The 17,059-nt window shown below is 42.1% G+C and overlaps 2 protein-coding genes across 10 annotated transcripts in view; one reads left to right on the top strand and one right to left on the bottom strand.

The window, feature by feature from the left end:
- ANKRD42 (ankyrin repeat domain 42) overlaps positions 1-9,854 on the top strand; it is a 26,137-nt gene extending 16,283 nt beyond the window's left edge. For 7 of the 8 annotated variants that reach the window (XM_042792234.1, XM_042792235.1, XM_042792236.1 and 4 more), the window contains 4 exons: positions 153-297; positions 777-836; positions 4,070-4,203; positions 9,435-9,854. In XM_042792234.1, the coding sequence (XP_042648168.1) occupies positions 153-297; positions 777-836; positions 4,070-4,165 (301 nt within the window). In that variant the 3' untranslated portion in view covers positions 4,166-4,203; positions 9,435-9,854. Of the gene's footprint in view, positions 1-152; positions 298-776; positions 837-4,069; positions 4,204-9,434 lie in introns of those variants that run through there. The other variant, XM_042792239.1, reaches the window with a different exon arrangement.
- CCDC90B (coiled-coil domain containing 90B) lies at positions 5,964-17,059 on the bottom strand. Of its 2 annotated transcripts, XM_032990849.2 has the most exons (9): positions 16,935-17,059; positions 15,243-15,362; positions 12,485-12,588; positions 10,058-10,159; positions 9,389-9,430; positions 9,238-9,309; positions 9,101-9,154; positions 8,250-8,364; positions 5,964-7,192 (listed from the first exon to the last, which is right to left on the bottom strand). In XM_032990849.2, exons 1-9 carry the CDS (start codon positions 17,023-17,025, stop codon positions 7,137-7,139), a joined length of 756 nt encoding a protein of 251 aa, XP_032846740.1. In that variant the 5' UTR covers positions 17,026-17,059; the 3' UTR covers positions 5,964-7,136. The 2 variants fall into 2 exon arrangements, with proteins under 2 accessions (XP_032846740.1, XP_042648175.1); XM_042792241.1 differs by lacking the exon at positions 9,238-9,309.

Below are 17,059 nucleotides of genomic sequence, written 5' to 3'. Positions count from 1 at the left end.
GCTGTAGCTCGCACCAGCACAGTTGGTGTGGGGGGTCCTGTGCTGCTTTCTGCTGTGAGCAAGCTGTTCCTTAGCAAAGGCACAGGACCGCGTGGGGTAGCCAGGGCAGGTTTGGATGTGCTTCATGCTCTGCTTGTCTCCGCTTTTGTCAGGGCTGTGAGGGAGCTGGAGGCCCAGCTGGAATACGAACGAGTCAGGCGGGAGAAGCTGGAGAGCCAGCTGGATGACTACCGTGCTGAGATAAACCGCCTTAGGGAGAGCCTGGAGAAATCCTGCATCCCCCCTCCTCTCCCCCCGGTGAGTGCCACACAAACACCCCCGATGTGTGGGACAGAGGCTACTGCCTGTTGCTTGCGCATGTTTGTTCTCTCTAAGATACCCAGGCATGGTGCTAGGAAATACTGGAGTAAATGTGTTAGCTTTTAGCTTGGGACACTGAAGGGAGCAGTAGCTTTTGCTGCATCCTGACAGAGGCTCTGCTGTGAAAGGGTATCAGTTTCTCTTTGTACCCTGGCAGAGAAGAGCTGATTTTCTTCATATTAACAAGGGGAGTGGACTGATCCCTGAGTACTTCCACTCTGCATATGCCGTGACTGACAGTTCATCTTGGCTGGTACCTGATATCTGAGGCTGGACTGGTGCTTCGGGAGAGGCATTGTCACCACCCAAAGGGTCACCCGGCCTGCGGATGCGTAGAGATTGCAACTGTGGGTTTGTAGGATTCTGTAATCCATGAGGACACACAGGCTTATATCCTCTAAATTTCTCTATTACAGATTACCGCAAATACCACAAAAATCACCACCAGCAAGTATACTACCACAAAATCACCACCAGTAAGTATACCTATGATTAATAAAGCAAATAAAAAAAAATAGATATCAAGCTATTACAGCATACTGTTAGCAATCAATAATACAGTATCAGTCAATAGTATGGTAGCAATCAGTGGTAAAGCAACAATCCATAGTACAGCAGTAACCATGTAGGGATATATTATTACAGTTTATTACAAACTTACCATTAGTGAAGCAAACTTACGAACAATATAACAACTGATGTACTTAAGATTGATTACATGTAAGGATATATAATATTGATGTGAAGTGAATTAGATTTCAGAAGGGGACAAAGCATCCTGGAGGGGAGGACAAAGTAATCCCAGAGGGGGACCCAACCATCCCCAAAAGAGGAGAGGACAAACTGAATCCCAAATGTGGGCCCGGAAGGGGACCAAGAAAATAACAGGATCTCACTTCAAAGATGGTCTGTGTCACAGAGTCTGGAGTCAGCCAGGTGTCATGAGTGAGAGTCCAAGATCTCATAGAAAGCTCATGTGGAGAATTCATCTTGTTTAGGGGAGGAAAGGCATATGCAGCATGGAAAGTTTTTAGAGGGAGAGGCCCAATTTTGGATTAAAAATTATGCCCTTTTTATATTATCGAAACGTAAGAGGGTGGAGGGTACCACCACTGCAAACATCCAATAGATACTGACATTTCTATCTCTAATTTTCTACTTTTCACCTGTATCAGCCAATAGATGATGAAGTTTCTATTCTCTCAGACCATTTTTTATTTTTCCAGACTATTTCCACCTTTTCAGACAATAAATTGCCTTTACAGTCTTTTGTGCTTATTGGTGGTATCTCAGGATGCCTCTAATTTCTAGGCACCACAGCTGTACTTCAAAGGGGCTGGCTGCACTTTTCAAGGATGTTTCTGGTTCCCAGCCTCTCAGTTTCCAGGCTGGCAGACATTTTCTGTGTCAGTAGTTTTCAGCAGGCTGTTTCTTCCATTCAGTAGTTTTCCCTTCTAACCAGGCCACCTTTCTGGCTGCTCACATCAGCTGTCAACCTGATGTGTCAATCCCTCACCCCCAGCTGACATGGTTTGTAGCAATCACAGCATACCTTGTAGGTTATTTCTTTTGTTTTAAAACTTTCCTTCAGAACTCTTCTGTTTTCCTCCCTTTTACACCAGACTGGGAAGTGAGTTGGTGGAGAACTGTAATACAGTACTGTGTTGCTGTGTGCAGTGCCTGATTTCAGTGACTGTTCTTGTCTGTCATATGCTGTCGGTCATCTTCACTATCGAGCTTGCTGACAGCAAAGAAGATGCAGATATGAACTATTGATTAACTTAGCGGGCAAAGACAGAAAATCTAGCTTTTAAAAAAAATAAAATCTTGAGGATAGATCAGAAATCCACATGCTAATTTTGCAGACAGGAGAGCTGGTGTTTCACATCTTTCCCTGCCATATAACTCCCCCAAACTGATGTGACAGTCACGTCCCCATTTTTCAGATCTTTGCCATCCAGTCAGTCGGCAGCCTTGAGTGAGGCACCTGAATTCCTCCTGCTATGAGTTGTGGGAACTGGTGTGTAGTGACACTGCTGGTTCTTCCGAGGGTGCAGCCAGCGGACAAGGCTGATGGCCCTGCCTGCCTGGGCTGCTCATTGCTGTTCTTGAAGCTTCGCTTAACTGCCTTGACCGCTGCACTGCATTGGCTGTGCAACTGGTTGTAGGGCCCTGCTATAACCAGTATAAAAGTCAGTGAGGCTTCTAGTCACTGACAATGTGGGCTACTTGGGTTTAACTCCTTCCTCTGCTGAGAGGAGCTGAGAATACCCATTTTCTTGGGGGGGTTGTGTTCTAACCAGCACGATGTCTGCTTTTCTGAGACAGAGCCATATCCCTGCTGGCAGCTGTGCAGAGTGACCACTGTATTTCAATTTTCACTGATTTAGAGGGAGTGAGTGAGAGAAAACAGCTTATAAGCTGATTATTAGGGCAGTCATGCAGGAGGGGGGGAGCTGGCCTGTGCTTCACATTATTTACATTTTTCTTGGAGGAGAAATTGGGTTGCTGGATAAAAGGGATAACCTTGCCACCTTCTTCAGCCAGGTTTGAAGGAAGCCCAGGTGCTTGTAGTGTCCCTACTAGATAATAGCCCTTTTCTGAGTGTATGGGGAAGAATGCTTGATGGATGCTCTGAGCAGGAAACAAGCATTTAGAGCTCAATTTTGTTACCATTTAAGCTGTGTGTGGATTTGGCCACTGAAACATCTAGGGTGTTTCAGGCCCCTTGAGAGCGGAGGCGGTGCCGCTCCTGGGCAGCTGGAGCTGTGGACTGTGCTGTGCTGCACATCACTGGAGAAAGGCAGAGGAATTTCCATCCCAAGCATTTTAGCCCTCCAGTTGCCCTTGTCAGATCCCAGGCGACCGTGGCACGGCCGCGTGTGCAGCGTTCCCCGGGTGGCCTTCACTTGCTGCAGCTCAGCGCAGCGAGGCCCTCGGGTCGCTGTGGTGCCTGTGGCACACGTGTGTGTGTGCACTGGCTTCACAGTGCACGTTCAAACACGCCTGTGTGTCTGGCACAACTACGTTGCACAGTTCTTTCCACCTCTCTCTACCTCCCTTCCCTGCTTTCCTCCTCCTGCCCCCCCTTGCAGGGTTGTTTCCAGGCCTTTCCTGCCCCTGTGCCTTTTTCCCCTTTCCTTTAGCCTGGGCCAGCTTTCCCTGCCACCACATAGGTGCCATGATGCTCCTACAGCTGTTTGTTTCCACCTGTATCCTTGAGACCAACCTTTTCCATGCTGCTGAGCCCCCAGGCCTGCCAGGTGCTGCCACCTTTGAAAGAAAAGCCACGTTCTGCTTCCACAGCTCACTTTAAGACATCACCCATTCTACTCCCCTGGCAGGTTTAAAAATCTAGGACAACTGTGGCACAGTGTCCCATTTCTAGGGTGGAAGAATGGCTGTAGTCAGTTTTTTTACCAGCAGCAGTCTGAAACAGTCCAGTTGGGCATTAGGGTAACTAGCTGGGACTGGAGACAACTCCTACCAAGGCAGGTTTGTTTTGAAAAAACTTCTGCTCTGAGTGCTACAACCAAGGGGCCTTCGGATTGTCCCCTGCTGTGACTGTTCCACACCCTGGGACTACCCTCTGCACTCAGCTTCTGTTTGAACACAGTATTCTGTGGTTACTCAAAGCCACAAATACTGTCTTATGAGGTAGAAGGTTTAAGTGATTGCTATTCAATGGCTGCAATGTCCTCTGTTTCAGGAAGTGGAGACCATCTTCGAGTCTTGCAAAGAAAAAAAGAAAGTAAAGAAGAAACTGGCATGCAGCCCTGGAGGAGTGTTTGTGAGACGGCGCTGAGGAGTGAACCTCTGACGAGGGGCAGGCAGACTAAGAAGGTAGAACGACAATATTCTACATAATGCAAAGGGTTCACATAGCCCAGCTCCACAGATGAGTTCTGATTCTCTGCATTTCACTGAACTACTTTTTTAATTCTCTGGGATAGAAAATATTTTTAAATCACAGCAGCACCCTCTTTTATTACCAAAAAAAAAAAAAAAAGCAGCAGCATAAAGACTTTTTTTCTGTCCAGGTTGTAGTTTAGCAACAGCTTTGTAAATTGTAGGGTGACATTTCAAGAGCTAACTGCAGCAACGTCATTGGCCCTGTGAGGTCTGAGAAAAGTATCCCCATCTACTAGTCTATTCTTAGGAGGAAAAAAAAAAGAGCACTTCCTAAAATAATCAGATAGTACTGCAGACAGGACAGCTGCAGACAGGTGCCAGGTCCCTTGATTTTCATCTTTAAGTCATTCCTAAGCCAGGAAGCGATGCCTTCATGAGGTGCCAGATGAAGGGCAGCGCTGGGCTGCCTCAAGGCTGGGGAGTTCACTAGGCTACAGGGCATGGTGTGGTAGTGCTGACCTCTGCCCCACGCCCTAAAAACATTGCATGACTTCACATATAAAGGTTTTTCACTCATCTGTGTGCTACTGTGAAATTCCTTTTTCTTTGGAACCCTCGCCATGCATATTTTGAGTTTTGATTTCAGCAAGAAATCCTTGCACTGCAAGGTTAATTTGCTACTGCTTGATGCTGATCTGCCCTCTCCTTAGTTACCAAAGGAAACTTAATCTATAAGAATTTCAAAGGTACTAGAAAAAAAAAATGTTTTTGTGTGCACAACCAATTGTGAGGGAAAGGCACGCTGAGCAACAGCATAAGCCTTATGCAAGAGCTAAGGAGGAGAAATCTGGTCTCTAGAGCCCACTTCAGTGTGCAGGGGAGGGTGGTGGTGAGAAGCTGCAGTGGATGACCTCTTTCCCACATCACTTGGTGCTAAATGCTCATGTAGGAAACATGCAAAATATCAACTCGGGTCATTCCCTGTCCAGAGAAGACCAATGAAGCTGATGAAAAGGTCCAGGTCACAAGTCTTACAAGGAACAGCTGAGGGAACTGGGGTTGTTTAACCTGGAGAAAAGGAGGCTGAGGGGCAACTGTATCACTTGCTACTGCTACTTGAAAAGAGGTTGTAGGGAGGAGGGGGTCAGTCTTCTCATCCAGGTAACAAGCGAGATGACAAGAGGAAATGGCCTCAAGTTGTGCCAGGGGAGGTTTAGATTTGATATGAGGGAAAATTGCTTCCCCAAAGGGGTTGTCAAGCACTGGAACAGGGTGCCAAGGGCAGCAGTTGAGTCACCATCCCTGGAGGTATTTAAAAGATGCAGAGATGTGGTGCTTAGGATCTGGCAGCATCAGGTTAACAGTTGGATTTTATGATCTTAAGGGTCTTTTCCAACATAAATGATTTGGTGATTCAGAGAACCTCAGAACTGGTTATAGTTTACAAGAAGATGGATTTGTGCATGTAACAGTTACAACAGAATCTGCCACCTGCAGAGATCATTGCTGCTCACAGCCAGGCAGAGACAACAGGAAAAGCAGCCTCACCTCCCTGTATAATGGCACTGTGCCTAGTTACAGTCTGGTAATCTGTATTCAAGTCTCTCTCATAGCAAATATAAGAAATTATTTCCCATTTCTTAAATGACGATAAATGATTTAATGCAGAGTATAAGAATTGGTTGGATACCAGCAAGTTCAGCTGTAAATAGAATAAAACTGCAATAAAATTACTATTCATCAGTACTACATACTCTTCAGCCCACAAAGGGCCCACTTAAAAGTTTAATCCAACAAGATTTTTTTAAAAAAATATTTTATTAAAAGAATCAAACCAAGTATTTGTACTCAATAAGGTGTAGCTGCTTCAGTTTTGGAAGGCGGCCAGTTGGTATGTCCCATCTCTGCAAGAGGAGTTGCAAAGTCCTTGCAGAAGGTAGAAGTGAGGAGTGTCAGCGTGTCCCACAGGGTTACAGAACAGTCTAGGGGAGTGTGGAGATGGGAGGAGGATGACCACCACCACCCTGGCACCACTGCCATGCTGAGTATTTCCATGTTACAAGCCAGATCCTATGCCCAGAAAATAAGGGTTTACTGGAAATACCCTGCCCTACTTGAAGGGAGGAGTTAGGAGCACTTATCTGCCCCAGGGCTGCACACAGTTCCTGAGAGAGGAGGCATTTCTCCTTGGGAAGACAGAGATGTTCTCCCATTCTCTTGACCTCTGGGGTTACAAAAATTGCAAAAGATACTTAAAAAAGAAAAGAAAAAATAACCTATGGAGACATTTTAGTTCTACATGAGATTTTCAAATTTATGTAAACCAGTTTTCAGGAAAACCAAGGATTCTTTAATAAAGGCCTATGAGTGTGTGCTTATATATAAATAAAAAAAACGCAAAGGGGCAGGCTTCAATCAGTCAGAAAAGAGGGGAACAGACTGAATGCAAAAGTACAGATCCTATATTTAAGATTAATTTACTTGGATCAGAGTAGATCTGTTGGAATTTGGCATTAGTATTCTCACATTGGGAACACTAACTTGGGAATAGCATTCCCATTTCAAGGGCCTGTTAAATGTTTAATATTTCCAGTTCAGGAGGAGCTGAGTGTGAGAATGTTCCAAACAGGAAACAAAATTAATTCTGAAACACATTAGGAAACAGTTTCTGATTTAGTGTAAGAAGCCCTTTGAAATAAATAGTCTTCAATAGGGGACAATGAAATATTGTTATTTGCCTAATCCACCCGCCCAGTTATTTTGATCTTTAGTGTTACATATCAGAAAACACTTCTAGTGCACAGTAAGAATATCAAAACCAAAAAGGTACCAAGGTTATCTACAGTGCAAACATGATCATCGAACTGATGTTGCCTGGGTGGCCTTTTCTCATCCTGTATTTGATGCAGTCATTCCATTTGGATCTATTTCCAGAACCTGTAAAATCCCAGCGCTATTGCTAAGCAAGTGAACACTGAGGCTGTTAAAAAGAAAAAGAAATGAATTAGCTAAATACTAAATTGTATCACCTTCTACATACAGGAAATTAACTGCAAACAGATAGAAGAATGAGACAGTAATTTTAAAAGACAATGACCTTTTACACAATAGTTTTAAAAGACAATGTCAAATGCAGGAGCCCAAGGAACTATGTTTTCAGGGACACATCCGCATAACTATGCTGGATAATCCAGAGCACAAGAGGCTGCAGTAACTCTTAACTACTGTCACCCAGCTACTGGAAATTGTATTACAGGAGAGATGGCTGTCTTGCATTAGACACAATTAAAATGATTTCCCACTGAAGAAAATGACAGTGAACTAACAAGACACAGAGCTGACAAAACATTAAGATATCCAGGCAGCACCTCTGAAGCTGGCTAAGCTGTCTTTCAGATTTGTTAAGCTGCTGTTTCAATTAATGTTGGAATAAAGCTAATTATGTTTTCCTCTGAACTTGTTCTCACTTCCAATTGTAATGCATTACTCTCTTTTTATCCAGCTCCAACACAGTAAGAAATTCACTAGTTAAGCATATATTGAGAAGACAATCTCAAATCAGACTGAGATTTGTTCTGCTTGGCAGGGGAGAGTCCCAGTACTGCCACACTGGCACTGTGTCTGTGGAGGACTGAATGGGAGGCAGAACTGGTCACTCTCAGACTAGTCCTGAATATCAACAAAATTTCAGGGTAACTTAAATAAGCAGCTGCCCTGCAGCAAGCAGAGGTACTGTCAGACCAGACAAGGTATTTAGGCTTATTTCCTTCTTTCTTTAAAAAAAAAAACAACCACATTAAAACAACATGTCCATGTTGTGGGTGCAGTCCCAGTCCAACCACAGCTGTGTTGCGTATTCCCACCTCTTCTGTGTCCTCTGTCACGTTTCCTTCAGCTGGGGAGGGTCCTGCCCCCCCAATCCCAGTTGTCTGCTGTTACACAACTGACTTCTTGAATTCACTTTGCATACATTCCTGAATAAAATGTTACACAACCAAAATACAATACTGGTACTCACCTTCTTGCCTATCACATACCTGCCAAATAACGTATTGTATCGAGTTTATTTGATTCCATGAGTGTTTTTAAGGAAGCTATTTCAGTGTCAATTTTATTACTGATTTCTGAGATAACACTGTTGGTACTTGTATCCTGAAACATTAAAAGACAGCATCATTTGATAATGAGCTCCAGCCATTTCAACTTTGCAAAGCCAAACATGAATACCATGCTATGAGCAACAAGAGAAACAAATTTCCAACCTATCACTGAAATAAAATATATAACTGGAAGAGAACTTAGAAGACACAGAACAGCATTTAATACAATTCAGGAAGAATACTAAAGAGAGAGAAAGAGAGAAAGAGGAAAAAACTCAGATCATACAGAGTTTTGACATGCCAGTGCCTCCTAAAGGAGGCATTCTACAGCACAGATAGTACCCCTAAATTTTTGCAAAACAAAGGTGTAAGCATCCACAACCCATGTCCAGAAAAGGGAAGAGACGCTGAAGATGGGATGTGTCCAACCTCAGCTTCTTAAGTCTTCAGTGCCTGCTAGCAGCTTGGAGGCCTTCCAGCCCTTACACACCTACCTGGCTGCAGGCACCCAAACCACCCCCCGGTACAGCCTGTCCCACCTACCACAGCCTTCACAGACGACACTGGGGAAGCGAGAGACAAGGCTTGTGTGCTGCTTCTGCCTGAGCTGTGTTCAGTGCAAATCTCACAGGTCTAAATATATGAAACAGACGTGACCGAGACTGCCGAGCCTTTTGCTTTACCATATTCACAAGTCTACTAACTTTCACAGAAGTTTGGGGTTTACATAACATGCAACACGCAACTGTATCCTGTTCAATATAAAAAGAGCTTTGTTCAATACCTACTTTTTTATGAAACTCTGTAGTTGCTTCCATCAGTTTCCTCTCCTGATCTGTAAACTGTGGATAAAAGATAAATGACAACTGTAGCAACACAGAAGAAGACACAGAACTGATAAGGGTATCTTCAGAGACCAGCTTACCATATCTGTCACTCTGCTCCTTTCCAGGTTTATGTCTAGCTTGCTGTCAGCTCGGATTTTACCCGTTTCATTCTTTAAAGCAAATAAAGATTATAAATATAACTATTTACTTTCCCTAATAGAAGTGTGTAGGTACTTGCTGTTTGCTTACCATTAGCTGCTGTTTAACTTGATCTAATTCAATTTTCATTTTCTAGGTGCAGAAGAGGAAAATAAAAAATGGTTTTACAAATTCAGAAAACTGCTGACCAAATTAATCAGTCATGTAAGTGTTACCACGCATGTATGCAATTACTCCTCTATAATTTCTCTCCCAACAGACCAACTTGTTCTTGATTAAATATCCTAACTAGTGTGTTCGATCTGTATAGCCACATATAATCTGCTGAGAACCTTCCTCAGAATAAAGGAATTATTTTGTAGCTATGATGATCATGTTATTCTAAGACTAAAGACAATAGAAAAATACCAAAATGCTCTCAAGAAAAAGTGAATCATGTCTCAAACACCAGTTTAATGAAATTGTTGCAAAGAAATGGCTGGCTGCTCTCCCTGGTTAATGGTGATGGGACTGTACCAGAATCACCCTTAAATAAAATTACAGAAGATGATTCAAAGATGTGTAGATTTTTTTTTTCTTCACAGAACTGAGCAAGTCTTATCACATGAAATATATTTATGTGATCACAGTAGTTGTAATATGCAAACACTTCAACTCCGATAAAAGTATCCACAGTTACTTTTACATTCATATTTTGTTCCACAGGTATAACAACATATATTACAATTTAATTGCTTCATTAAAAATATTTATTATTACCTCATTTTCTGCTCTCAAGTTTGCAAATTCACTTTTCTCCAGGATGACCATGTCTTTTCGAATGGAGTCCAAATGTGCCATTATCTGCTGTAAAGTTATTTCCTTAGAAACAATAAAACATGTCAGTAATTAAGTTGTACGCTTTCTGGGAAGTAAAGGAAAGTGAAGATTTTTAGGTCTGAAATGATGAAATTACCTACTGCAAAGCACAAAAACGCGGAAACTCTTCAACAAGTGAGTGACAAACAGAATTTTATAGCTGCAATTTGTTTGAAAGACTCAAGAGGTTTTGGTTTTGTACTTTTTCCGTTGCTATAATACACTAACTGTGAATTTAAGCAAAAAAGCCAGAGGTATTAGTCCAAGTAGCTATGAAATGAAATAACTACAGCTTAGTCCTTCATTCTCTTCCATTATCAATGAGTGCTCAGTAGTCTATGAAGCACTAACTATTGGTTTGAATCCAGTTCTTAAGTAAGCACTTCCATTTCTTGCCCACAAAGTCATCAAAGGCCAAAGATTTAATGATTCAAGTACCACATTGTCCTCTCAGCATTAAAGTCTGACAGAGACTAGTAAAACATTGCTAAAAAGCACTGAAAAAAGCCTTCCTGATGTTTGGGCTAACAAGTTCAGAATTCAACTGCTACTTATAAACTACATATAAAAAAAAAAAAACAAACAGAAAAGAAAGGATGAAACTTTCTATTTTAGAATCTTGAAAGCAATACTCCTTTAGTTAGCGTATGGAAGTTACCCATCTATTTAGCACAGAAAATGACATATCTCTGTGGGATTCTGCTTTTAAATCTGAGAACCAGCAGAATGAAGATCTCTCATTCAGACTACAAGCAAACAGGATTTCTCAGATCCTTTGTTGAACTACATTCATTAAAATATGCCCTGACCAACTTCCACAGAAATCTGACTACTTTGTTGAACACAATGAAGTTTTAAGAATTCCTGGGAGAACTTCAATTGCATTCATGCTGAGGAGCTAACCTGCCTCATCCCATTTTAAAACAGTCAGCCTCAACACTGACTACACTACAAAAGCCAGTGTTTCTGCTTAACACAATTCCATGCGAATTATATGCGAGATGCTGTCTTTCTTTACACATAATAGGATTTCCGAAAAGCAGGGTTTCCATTTTGATGAAAGAGACACAAGTTCTTGTGATCTTCTGAGATTTATAGAAAAGGAAGTTATATAACCTTTATTAAGAATAAATGCCATTAAGATAAAAATCTGTTGGAAGTAAGGCTCAGCAGTTTAAATAAAACTGCAATGAATGCTTAATCGCATTAACTCATTGAAGAATGACACGTAATTTCCGCCTGCAGAGCCTTCTTGAGTAATTATTAAAACCGCCCCTGTGTATCAGAGCTTTATTATCCTGGCCCAGATGTCTAGCCTACAAGAAAAACAAAAGTTCTTTTTATTTTGGCAATTTATTAAAATGAAACTTGTCACCGACCTCTAAGAGAAAAAACAGCCATGCTCCTTAACTGATTCCCTGCCTCCAGGTATGTCCACAAACACGAGCAGCTAAGCGAAGGAGCCACTGCGACACTTTGCCAGAGTGCAGGCTGAGGTGTTGACCTGACCAGCACAAACAGCCAGGTTTATACCAACAATTAAATAATTCAGAGCTCATGTGCTGCCCCTGAGGGCACATGACACACCACAGATTACATCCAGATGGCTAAAATCTCCTCCTCTTCAATCAAGGTGGCTCTGCCCACCCTGTCTGGTAGGAGCAGTGCCTGGCCCTGTATTTTCACATAAATTGTGGCCAGGTCAGGGAGACAGAGTTGGCACAGGTCAAAATCAAGCCAAGGTGCTGCAGGAACTGCTGAACACTCTGGACGACCACAAAGTGGTGTCTGAGCCCACACCCAAGCCATGTTTAGCTTTTACTATAGATGTAGCTTTAGAGACTGAAATGCAGAGTAAAATCATTAAATAATTTTAACAGTAGTTTGTAGTTTAAAAATAGGAAAATAGGACATATACAGTGTTTCTCAGAACAGAGTTGACATTATTACTAAAGTTCGGTAAAGAAACTGACAATTTTCTGATATTTTAGGTGGTCTTGATATCTCTCAGAAACCCCTCCCTGGATCTCTCTTCTGCTCTCAACCGTTGTAATGCACAGTTAAAAGTCTGGTTTCACCTCAGAGGTTTTCAGCAGCAAATGAAGCAATCTCTGCATTACATTTATATATTGTGGCTGCATTTGGAAAACACTCCTGTGAAATGAAAGGTCTAACATATTACTATTCTTAATACCACCTTGAAACTTAGGAAAACCTGTCTCAGTGAAGCATTTACAGTGCTACAGAGTTGCTTGCTTGTCTTAAATATGCAAACATAAGCCATTAGTTACACAATGCTGTATACATACACCAGAGCTTACTCGTTACCTGCTGAGCCTGTGTAACCATATCCTTATAGACTGTGTCTAAGCTGACATTCGACAGGGTTATTAATGCTGATACGATGGTCTCTGCTTGTTCCTTCCCAAAGCCTAGAAGACAGTTGGAGGATGACATGTTAAAGTAATATTAGAAAGCTGGATGAAAAGCAAGAGGTACATAATAAACTGGGACACTCAAGTGCTGGACCTAACTACAGTGGCAAATGGGAAGCCACACAGTTACTGAAAACGGACAGCGAGGAACCAGTCACTCTGATTTTAACCAGAAAAAACCCCAGACTTAATGCTGCAAAAATCTGAAGCACATTAACTTTTAATATACCTAAACAGTCTATGCATGTAGCTTTAACTGTACATGCATTATAAAAATAATTAATCAAAATTTTACTTGGTAATGAATGTTCACAAATTCTGTTAAAACCGAGCTTTCCTTGAGCTACAAAGCATGCACCCTATACAATAATAAAATTAAAAGTTAAGTCTGCATATATTGGAATTGTTGTGCACAGATATGAACGCATACAGAACTGACTTTAAAACTGCTGCATGCATTGCCTGTAAAATGAATTCAAACTGGGATTTTTGATCTCTGATGATAAAAATTGGACTTTCTTGATAGCTGGGTACAATTCTGAATTGTTAAAGATGATGTGTGATGAATAGTGGAAAAAAACCCCAGCTGTCAAATTAGCCCTGTCTGATCTAGTGCTGAGAGCTTTGGCCCTAAGGGTTTATTTCCGCAAGTCTCACTGATATGTTGTATTTCAATTGACCTATTTTATAAAGAGGGATCAATTACCCCTTTGATGAAAAATGCTTTCAGGGCAAATTACACAGAGAAATATGCCACCGCTCCCTTCTAAAATACTGGTACTGTCAAGGTGCACCATTGGTTTACATTACTGAAAAAGCTATGCACACTTTATCACAGTTTCCTTCCACTAAGAGGTGTGATAGTATTACTCCAGTTTCTCTGAATCTTCAGGGTTACTAAGATTTTTGCCAATTCATTATTTTGTTCTTCCTCTGTAGGAGGAACTGTCCTTGTTGCATGGAAGTTTAGAAAATGTGGAGAAATTAATATAAGCAAGAGGATGGTGTCTGAAAACTGCCTGCAGCAAGTCTGGGGAAAAAATAAATGCCTCTCCTGTGGTATGGATAGATTTCACCTATAGAGCCCTGTCACTGTAGTACTGAAGTATTTGTAGAAGTTACAGAACAAATTACACTGAATATCAACACAGTGTACCAGCACCAGACAGACCTCACCCCATGAGCTCTAAAGGAACTCGAAGAAGAAACAGCTGAATTAGTACCAGGGACAAGTAACATGTCACAAACTACCTCTGTTACCCAAGGACTGGAAAATGGCAAACAGTGCCAGATTTTAAAAACAGTTCCAGAAGAGATGTAGGAAACTACAGGCTGACAAGTCTGACATGCATGAAAAAAATAAACATTGTTAGTGGACTATTAAGAGTCTTCTAACTACTAATACATATTATCATTAGACCCAGATAGTGGAAAAAAACCTGACCTCAGATTGGATGAAGTTCTGTCACTTAGGAGACAGATCTTGGGATTTTAAAAGGTAGTTGCTAGTCTGATGAAGATATCAGCTCAATGCTTATCAGGGATCAATAAAGTAAACCAAACCCTTAGGAACCACTAAGCAAAGGAGCAGAGAACAAAACAGATGCAACGTTATGTCATTGTTCAAATCCACAGGACATTGAGTTGTCAAATAATGTAGCAGCTCTGATCCCTCCCCTTTGAAACAGGATGCAATCGAAGTGGAAAAGATTCACAGAATGGAATCGTGAATGATTAAAAGTATGGAAAAGCTACTGCTCAAGGAAAAAATTAACAAGCTAGGATTCTTCTGTTTGGAAAAGAATTATGGGGGAATATGACAGAAATTTACATCATCATGAGTGACACGAGAGATCAAATGTTCATTTCCTCTTCCCACAGGAGAGCTGAGCGGGCATCAAATTGGCCTTGTAGAAGCCAGATTCTGTATAAATGAGTGGATATCTGAAACTCCACAAGAAAGGGTGATTTTGGGTACTAATCAGTTTACAGCGTTTCAGGGACTGAATAAACTTGTGAAAGTATTTCCACTGACAGTTACTAAAACTCACACCTGACCCAAAATATGTCCAGCATGAAAACATTTGGAGCCTTAGAAAGTACCAGAGGACATGTCATACATCTGCCCCATTTTAACACTCTCCTGCAGGCACTGACTCATGGCAGCTGTCAGGAGACAGAACCCCAGATGAACCTTTCACTTGACTTCTGCCACACTCACAAAAGTGCAGCTATTAAGAACGTATCACAGCCCTGTGCTGCTGCAAATATTTCTAGTCAGAAAAAAGACCCTTGTTACTAATAGTAGGTAAGTAGAAGGAACTTCTATTAAAGCTTAATTTTTGCTAGGAAACAGTTCTTTAATTGTTATTGTTACTTTACATTTGTTGACTGTATTATGTTCCTTGGTTGGAAGACACTACATAAACCTGCCTACACCTACGAATAAGGTAAATCTAATGTAACAGTTACTTGTATGGTACAGAGGCATCAAAAAGTGTCCGATGACCCTCCTTCAGCAGCCTCTTTGAGAGGCTCCCAAAACGTTTTATAACACCAAGTGTTAGTACTTTGGGAAAACTGAGAGCACTCAAAGTTATAGTACTTAAACTAAAAGTTTTCCTTTGAATTATTTATCAGATATCACTTACCATGGGCTTCCAGATCCTGCACTAAAGCATGGGTATCAAAAGTTACCTTCCTCTGCTCCAGGGGAGTGATTTCAACTCTTCTGACATCATATGACTTCCTAATGAATGTGGCAGCAAAACCTGGAAGTGACAACACATGTCTTAAACTTAACCTGATTGGTTCACCAAGCAATATGCTAATTTTAATTTATATCATCAGAGCAAAGCTGCATGGATATTGCAACAAAAAGCTGGGTCCTTTTGATCGCTTGGTTACAGCACACGCCAAATCATCAATCTCATTTTCACAGGAATCTATACCAGCTAGGACCCATATATCGATCTTAAGCGCATTTGTACAAGGGAACTGTGCAAAAAGACAAGCATCCCGATACAACAAAAATAAAACCACAACAACTGTTTTGTAATATTTGAGAAACATCACTTAAGTAATTTTCTTACTTTTAAAACTAGTTCTAACACTACCAATTTCTACTGGTTACAGCTAGCATCATTTATTTGTTTCTTCACAGAACCCCTCAATCATGTTCTTTTAACACTTTCTTCTATGACTATCCTTTCCAGCAAGGAGAGTGCCATGTGTGAAGACAGAGCTACAGACTTTTTTAAGAAAGCTATGCAAATCTAATGTTTAGAATAAATTTGTTGGTTCACCAGGAAAGTACTTGGGAAACTAAGCAATACGATGTTTGCACCTAATACCTTTGAGATGGGTTTTAGTTAAAGATCCACTCTATTTCATGAGTGCCTTCCCACAAGATGTTTCACTGCTTCTCCTACTTTATTTCAAGCATATTTCTCCCTTCATCTTAGCTTTGTGGGGCATTGCATGTTAGATTCTATTCAGATAGATTGTTATCTAAAATGCTCTGTTACTTCTAAATCTGTGCTTATCTGAAACCTTTTGTGCTGCTGGCTCTCTGCCTTAACCAAAATGTTGTTCTGTATATTATCGAGACCTTTACTCAAAGCTTCATATCATTTAAACAACAGGGAAGTTACACTGTGCCACTAGTAGGTAAATCGAGGTACATGCTACCTCCTGTCTACTCTGAAGAACTGGTTATAACCAAACCAGCCATGATACCCACATCAGTGTCTGCATTAGATTTAAGATGAAAAAGATGAAGGGAAGATTTAAGCACACGAACACATAATACTATGTACAAATAATTAAAAGTAACACTAAACGTTCTTTTTTTTTTTTTTCACTGAGCCTTAACATCTTTTAAACACACAGCTCTTCATCCTCTAAATGCCTTCACAGATTATTTAATTGCACTGAACAGCTATACCGCAGAGACATGCTCTCAGAACAGCTGATGTTACAGCAGGAAGCTCTTGGTCGCCTTGGCGGGCTGCTCCTTCCCCTCTCGCTCCGCTCCCGCAGCGAGGCGATGCCCGGTGCTCAGCCCACGGCTGCACACCTCGCCGCGGCTCCCACTCACCGCACCCGAGGCGCCATTTCGTGACACCGCCCCGCACCCCTCGGCCAACCCCCGCCGCTCCTCCCGCCCCCGACATTCTCTGTCGCTCCCTCCAAGCTCCGTGACCGGTCGCTCTTGCCGCCGTGACGCAGCCCTCGCCCCAGCCCCGAGGAGCCGTCCTGGGCTCCCTCCCACACCAACAACGCCCTGAGGCAACCCGCCCAGCCCGCCAAACGCCGAGCACCGGATCTCCGGCACCACTCACCCCTCCGAGGCCGGGGGAGCAGCGGGAGCGGGGCCGGAGGCAGGAGCGGGAACAAGCCCCACCTGCGGCCGCTGGCCCAAGCGCACCTCATCACTCCGCGAGCCGGCCGCTTCCGGCAGCTACCG

This window comes from Tyto alba, unplaced genomic scaffold (genome assembly GCF_018691265.1).
Source record: "Tyto alba isolate M040663 unplaced genomic scaffold, T.alba_DEE_v4.0 Super-Scaffold_2, whole genome shotgun sequence".
Taxonomy (NCBI): Eukaryota; Metazoa; Chordata; class Aves; order Strigiformes; family Tytonidae; genus Tyto; species Tyto alba.
This window is presented reverse-complemented; position numbering and strand designations above follow the sequence as displayed.

Bases quoted from the DNA above. Each gene is read 5' to 3' on its own strand.
- CCDC90B (XM_032990849.2), bottom strand. From the start codon at position 17,025: ATGAGGTGCGCTTGGGCCAGCGGCCGCAGGTGGGGCTTGTTCCCGCTC. The intron at 9,310-9,388 runs GTAAGCAAACAG...TTTGCTTTAAAG, and splicing joins AAGTTAAACAGCAGCTAATG to AATGAAACGGGTAAAATCCG. The intron at 9,155-9,237 runs GTAAGCTGGTCT...TTTTATCCACAG, and splicing joins GGAGCAGAGTGACAGATATG to TTTACAGATCAGGAGAGGAA.